At 46.0% G+C, this 7,514-nt stretch overlaps 1 protein-coding gene across 1 annotated transcript in view; it reads left to right on the top strand.

The window, feature by feature from the left end:
• LOC307031243 (uncharacterized protein) overlaps nt 1-7,261 on the top strand; it is a 9,443-nt gene extending 2,182 nt beyond the window's left edge. The window contains exons 3-6 of the mRNA XM_079668176.1: nt 642-722; nt 821-922; nt 2,175-2,211; nt 2,335-7,261. Of these exons, the coding sequence (XP_079524302.1) occupies nt 642-722; nt 821-922; nt 2,175-2,211; nt 2,335-2,641 (527 nt within the window). The 3' untranslated portion in view covers nt 2,642-7,261. The remainder of the gene's footprint in view (nt 1-641; nt 723-820; nt 923-2,174; nt 2,212-2,334) is intronic.
• The last annotated feature ends 253 nt before the right edge of the window (nt 7,262-7,514 follow it).

The raw sequence follows: 7,514 nt of genomic DNA, 5'->3' as shown, positions 1-7,514 counted from the left end.
CCCTGTCTGTGACTCCTGTCCGTGGCTCCCTGTCTGTGACTCCTGTCCGTGACTCCCTGTCTGTGACTCCCTGCCTGTGACTCCCTGCCCGTGACTCCCTGCCCGTGACTCCCAGTCTGTGACCCCCTGCCTGTGACTCCCTGCCCGTGACTCCCTGTCCGTGACTCCCTGTCCGTGACTCCTGTCCGTGACTCCCTGTCTGTGACTTCCTGCCCGTGACTCCTGTCCGTGGCTCCATGTCTGTGACTCCCTGTCTGTGACTCCTGTCCGTGGCTCCCTGTCTGTGACTCCTGTCCGTGACTCCCTGTCTGTGACTCCCTGTCCGTGACTCCCTGCCTGTGACTTGACTTCCTGCCTGTGACTCCCTGTCTGTGACCCCCTGCCCGTGACTCCCTGCCTGTGACTCCCTGTCCGTGACCCCCTGCCCGTGACTCCCTGTCCGTGACCTCCTGTCCGTGACTCCCTGTCCGTGACTCCCTGTCCGTGACTCCCTGTCCGTGACCTCCTGTCCGTGACTCCCTGTCTGTGACTCCCTGTCTGTGACTCCCTGTCTGTGACTTCCTGTCTATGACTCCCTGTCTGTGACTTTCTGTCTGTGACTCCCTGTCTGTGACTTCCTGTCTGTGACTTCCTGTCTGCAGATTACTTCGTGGTGAGGAACTGTTCTATCAGTAACGGCAGACGAGGGGGGGTGCAGTGTGAACCGTGCACCAACTGCTCAGGTAAACAATAAAGATATAAACTATAATAAAGAACTCTTCTTATTGTTATTGTTACTGCTATGATGTCAGCAGGTCATTAATGTGTTGGTTCTCTTCAGCCTCTCACCTGGAGACTCGGGTTCAGTGTTCAGCGTTTGCTGACTCGCTTTGTGAGAACAGAACCACACCTGCCCCCCCACCGAGATCTGCTGAAGCTCCAGGTAAGCTCACCTAACTTCAGCCCGTTAATTCACCTGATTTCAGCCCGTTAACTAACCTGACTTCAGCTCGTTAACTAATCTGACTTCAGCTCGTTAACTAACCTGACTTCAGCCCGTTAACTAACCTGACTTCAGCTCGTTAACTAATCTGACTTCAGCTCGTTAACTAACCTGACTTCAGCCCGTTAACTAACCTGACTTCAGCTCGTTAACTAACCAAACTTCAACCCGTTAACTCACCAGACTTCAGCCCGCTAACTAACCTGACTTCAGCCCGTTAACTAACCTGACTTCAGCTCGTTAACTCACCAGACTTCAGCTCGTTAACTCACCTGACTTCAGCTCGTTAACTCACCTGACTTCAGCTCGTTAACTAACCTGACTTCAGCCCGTTAACTAACCTGACTTCAGCTCGTTAACTAACCTGACTTCAGCCCGTTAACTAACCAGACTTCAGCCCGTTAACTCACCTGACTTCAGTCCGTAAACTCACCTGACTTCAGCCCGTTAACTCACCAGACTTCAGACCTTTAACTAACCTGACTTCAGCCCATTAACTAACCAGACTTCAGCTCGTTAACTAACCTGACTTCAGCTCGTTATCTAACCTGACTTCAGCCTGTTAACTCACCAGACTTCAGCTCGTTCACTAACCTGACTTCAGCCCGTTAACTAACCTCACTTCAGCCCATTAACTCACCTGACTTCAGCCCGTTAACTAACCTGACTTCAGCTCGTTAACTAACCTGACTTCAGCTCTTTAACTAACCTGACTTCAGCCCGTTAACTCACCTGACTTCAGCTCGTTAACTAACCTGACTTCAGCTCGTTATCTAACCTGACTTCAGCCCGTTAACTCACCTGACTTCAGCCCGTTAACTAACCTGACTTCAGCTCTTTAACTAACCTGACTTCAGCCCGTTAACTCACCTGACTTCAGCCCGTTAACTAACCTGACTGCAGCTCGTTATCCAACCTGACTTCAGCTCGTTAACTAACCTGACTTCAGCCCATTAACTCACCTGACTTCAGCTCATTAACTCACCCGACTTCAGCTCGTTAACTCAGAGTAGCTCGTTAACTCAGAGTAGCTCGTTAACTCACCGGAGTTCAGCTCGTTAACTCACCTGACTTCAGCCCGTGAACTCACAGTAGCTCGTCTTTTTTTGTTTCATTTCTTCTTCTCCTCCTTCTTCTCCTTCTTATCTCCTTCTTCTCCTTATCTCCTTCTTATCTCCTTGTTCTTCTTCAGACTCGGCTCTGGAGCTGTGGATCCTCCTCACTGTGATGTAAGAGTCTTCACCTTTAAGTGGTCGCTATCTTGATTTATCTGATAATATCCTCTCTACAAATGGTGTCTTCTGATTGGTCGAGCAGCTCTCATGACTGAATGTTTGTGTTTCTGTCTGCAGAGTTGTTTCAGTGTTGCTGCTGCTGCTTGGTTTGTTGTTCACCTGTAGAAACCTCCTAAGGAACAAAGGTAAAGGTAATGAGCCCCTCCCCCACGACAACAGACCCCTCCCCCATGACAACAGACTCCTCCCCCACGACAACAGACTCCTCCCCCACGACCGCAGACTCCTCCCCCACGACAGGAGACCCCTCCCCCACGGCAGCAGACTTCTCCCCCATGTCCGCAGACTCCTCCCCCACGACAGCAGACTCCTCCCCCACGACAGCAGACTCCTCCCCCACGGAAGTAGACTCCTACCCCACTAGGGATGGGTATCGTTAACGTTTTAATGGTACTACTACTTTTATCGATACCGCTTATCGATACCGCCCTTTAACGGTACTCTTATCGGTTCTTTTGGAGAATAAAGGTAAACTAACTAAACAAATTGTAAGTGTTTAGACAAATTGCTTGTGTTACCGCCCTTACATGCTAGACTCATATTGCACTTTTGGCAACGAGCATTGTCCACATCGAGACGGGTAAAGTTTAACCACACCTTGGAGCGCGTTCTCTCCGCCATCTCCGCAGTGTGTGTGCTGCATGTTGCAGAGTGCGTGTGTGTGTGTTGCATGCATGTAGCAGCTGAGTGTGTGTGTGTGTTGCATGTATGTAGCAGCTGAGTGTGTGTGTGTGTTGCATGTAGCAGCTGAGTGTGTGTAAACTGCCCCGCCCCCTCGCACACAGACGGAGAGAGAGATCTCTCGTCTGGATTGGAAAGATTGAAAATACTCAAAGTAATCATAGACGCATTTTGGAGTCTTTTTGCATATTAGAAATGGAAAACTGCAATATAATGTTTGTGTAGCATAAAAACATATTACATATTTTTTAGATGTCTCCAGTACCGATAAAAAAAAATGACAACCTCGGAGATTAACGGTACCACGGTCTTTAATAATTCCGCCATGGGGGCCCGTTTAATACCGGGGCACGGTACCCATCCCTATCCCCCACGGCAGCAGACTCCTCCCCTATGAACAGACTCCTCCCCCACAACAGCAGACTCCTCCCCACGAAAGCAGACTCCTCCCCCACAACAGCAGACTCGTCCCCCAACACCTAGTTATTAGAGACTGTTTCTGACGGTGCGTTCACTGCCTCTCAGTTATTAGAGACTGTTTCTGACGGTGCGTTCACTGCCTCTCATTTATTAGAGACTGAATCACCTGACGGTGCGTTCACTGCCTCTCAGTTATTAGAGACTGAATCGCCTGACGGTGCGTTCACTGCCTCTCAGTTATTAGAGACTGAATCACCTTACGGTGCGTTCACTGCCTCTCAGTTATTAGAGACTGAATCGCCTGACGGTGCGTTCGCTGCCTCTCAGTTATTAGAGACTGAATCGCCTGACGGTGCGTTCACTGCCTCTCAGTTATTAGAGACTGAATCGCCTGACGGTGCGTTCACTGCCTCTCAGTTATTAGAGACTGAATCGCCTGACGGTGCGTTCGCTGCCTCTCAGTTATTAGAGACTGAATCACCTGACGGTGCGTTCACTGCCCCTCAGTTATTAGAGACTGAATCACCTGACGTTGCGTTCGCTGCCTCTCAGTTATTAGAGACTGAATCACCTGACGGTGCGTTCACTGCCTCTCAGTTATTAGAGACTGAATCACCTGACGGTGCGTTCGCTGCCTCTCAGTTATTAGAGACTGAATCACCTGACCGTGCGTTCGCTGCCTCTCAGTTATTAGAGACTGAATCACCTGACGGTGCGTTCGCTGCAAGGGCCGTTTCCAGCTGTTTTGGGGCCCTAGTTTTTACCCTACAATGGGGGGGATTCCGAAGCCTTTAAGGTGATCTGTGGAGATACATCAATCTGTTACTCTTTAACCTGTTGAGCCCTGAGCCTGTTTTCAGGCCTCAGGCTAGAAAATGACATTCCCAGAAAAAATGACTATATCTTCTAAAAGGGTTAAAACAATAATCTTTTTTCTCAAAGTAATGATAAACCTGTGAGTTGGATATAGAAGAGTCAGAATCAATATAGATGCTTTTATTTTAAAGTAAATTCAGATTGAACATAGTAAAAAAATGTAAATTATAGTGTCCGTCCAAAAAAGAAACATTACTTATAGTGAAAACCACCCTCGAATGATGGGATAGTAGACTAAAAGCTTTAGGAATCCAAACTATGACATATAATAAGTCCCCTGTATCATGATTGATGCAAAACAAGTGACATCTGACCTTTTTAGAGAGATTTAGCAAAGAAAAACACTTCTGGGGTCATTTGGGTGGATTTTCCATATCTCTGGAACCCATTGGTCGATTTTGATGATTGACACCTCTTTTGAACTGCTAGAGCCAATAGAATCTAGGGGAAGTTCCTAAATCCATCTACATGTTACCATGAGGAGTGAGAGTGATGCGCACCCAGTTAGCCCAAACCGAAAGCTATGTTACGCTCTGAAAACTGAAAACTACGCTTATTTCCATAAATATGATGATGGATTATCAGTAATCATTTCGAAGTGACACAGACACATTGGATTAACCTTCAGCAGCGTTTCCATGCGTTTTAATGCCATTGAACACAACTTTTGATCAGAAAACAGCAAAGGTTATGTTATTTTCCATTTTGGTCCCGTAAAGCTACGTTGTGTATTTTCTGGGTTTACTTCCGCTGCCGCAAGTTTTGATCCCACAGTGATGATACTAATACCTCTAACTTCCGTGGAATCTCAGCTTTAATCTGATATCTTGTTTGTGCAGATCCGATGAGTAATAAAGTATTTCTACCGTGAGTTCTGTGCTAAGTGCGTTAGCATTTTTTCGCTCAGGGCTCATTTAGACGCTTCTTGTGAGACTTATGTTTTGTTTTGGTAAAAATGGTTCGTATCGTCAGTTAGCTGAGTTTCTTCCCGTTAAGTGGGTATGACACAGGCATAGGTTGTTAAATGTGAAGAAGCCCTGAGACACAGTTTCGTGAAAAAAAAGCTTAACAGGTTAAGAGGAAAACAGGCTAATTTCACGAAAACCAAGCAATTGAAAAAAAAAAAGATATTAAAAAGGTAAACAACAAGGCTCCTCTACGTCAATAAATGCAAGAGATGCAGCATTTTCTCAACAATGTTTGATTTACATTTTTCATCTTCCTCAGACGTCACTCATTGGCTGACAGCCCAACGGTGATTTGGACTTTATTTCCCCAAAAACACACAAGCCTCAGCTTTGCTATCATTGCAGTTCAGTTGTGTTTATATCCTACATTTGATTGTTAAGCATATAATGCTTCACCGAACACAGGAAGGGGCTCGGCTGTCTCAAGACGGCTCATTTGAACTCTCCCCAAATATAGTGAGGCTGAAACTGACCTTTCAGCTTGGGGGCCGTATGGGGGCCCTATGGGGGCCATATGGGGTTTGTATGGGGGCCGTATGGGGGCCCTATGCGGATGCATAGTCCGCTAATAGGAAGACAGGCCCTGGCTGCCTCTCAGTTGTTAGAGACTGAATCACCTGACGGTGCGTTCACTGCCTCTCAGTTATTAGAGACTGAATCACCTGGCGGTGCGTTCACTGCCTCTCAGTTATTAGAGACTGAATCACCTGGCGGTGCGTTCACTGCCTCTCAGTTATTAGAGACTGAATCACCTGGCGGTGCGTTCACTGCCTCTCAGTTATTAGAGACTGAATCACCTGGCGGTGCGTTCACTGCCTCTCAGTTATTAGAGACTGAATAACCTGACGGTGCGTTCACTGCCTCTCAGTTATTAGAGACTGAATCGCCTGACGGTGCGTTCACTGCCTCTCAGTTATTAGAGACTGAATCACCTGACGGTGCGTTCACTGCCTCTCAGTTATTAGAGACTGAATCACCTGACGGTGCGTTCACTGCCTCTCAGTTATTAGAGACTGAATCACCTGGCGGTGCGTTCACTGCCTCTCAGTTATTAGAGACTGAATCACCTGACGGAGCGTTCACTGCCTCTCAGTTATTAGAGACTGAATCACCTGACGGTGCGTTCACTGCCTCTCAGTTATTAGAGACTGAATCACCTGACGGTGCGTTCACTGCCTCTCAGTTATTAGAGACTGAATCCCCTGGCGGTGCGTTCACTGCCTCTCAGTTATTAGAGACTGAATCACCTGACGGTGCGTTCACTGCCTCTCAGTTATTAGAGACTGAATCACCTGACAGTGCGTTCACTGCCTCTCAGTTATTAGAGACTGAATCACCTGACGGTGCGTTCGCTGCCTCTCAGTTATTAGAGACTGAATCACCTGACGGTGCGTTCACTGCCTCTCAGTTATTAGAGACTGAATCACCTGACGGTGCGTTCGCTGCCTCTGAGTTATTAGAGACTGAATCACCTGACGGTGCGTTCGCTGCAAGGGCCGTTTCCAGCTGTTTTGGGGCCCTAGTTTTTACCCTACAATGGGGGGGATTCCGAAGCGATTAGAGACTGAATCACCTGACGGTGCGTTCGCTGCCTCTCAGTTATTAGTTTTACTCAGACTCTTTTGTGTTTAAGGTGCGTTCAGGTTCTGGACGGAGGATCGTCGTCACCGCTGTTCTCCAGAAACTGTCACTATTATTATTACTGTTATTAATCATTAGAGGTTTCTATCTTAATATAAAGGTAATGTTATTATTGTTATTAATGTGATTAGTTTGTGTTATTCCTATAGTTATTGTCGCTCCCCTTTATATAATGTTATAGTTATTGTTGTTATTATTGTTTTTATCAATCAATGTTTATTTATATATCCCAATATCAAAATGTTACATTTGTCTCAGTGGACTTCCTGTTCGTACAGAATATCAGTATGATAACACTTGTGTTATTTATTGATCTTGTGGCTCCAGGCCGGACTTCCTCCTGGACCTTTATTAAAGTGCTTTTTGGCTTTAAAATAAAACTTGATTGATTCATTAAATCCAGAGTCTGTTGTTCCTGAAAACACTTTAGATCATTCAGATATACCCAACAATGCTTTCTACTAGTGTTTAAATAAAGTTATTCAGATTGAATTCAGAGTTTAAATAAAGTTATTCAGATTGAATTCAGAGTTTAAATAAAGTTATTCAGATTGAATTCAGAGTTTATAAAGTTATTCAGATTGAATTCAGAGTTTATAAAGTTATTCAGATTGAATTCAGAGTTTAAATAAAGTTATTCAGATTGAATTC

The sequence above is a fragment of the Notothenia rossii genome (assembly GCF_949606895.1).
Source record: "Notothenia rossii genome assembly, chromosome: 3".
Lineage (NCBI taxonomy): Eukaryota > Metazoa > Chordata > Actinopteri > Perciformes > Nototheniidae > Notothenia > Notothenia rossii.
Note: the sequence above shows the minus strand (reverse complement) of the source record. Positions and strands in the feature narration are given on the sequence as shown.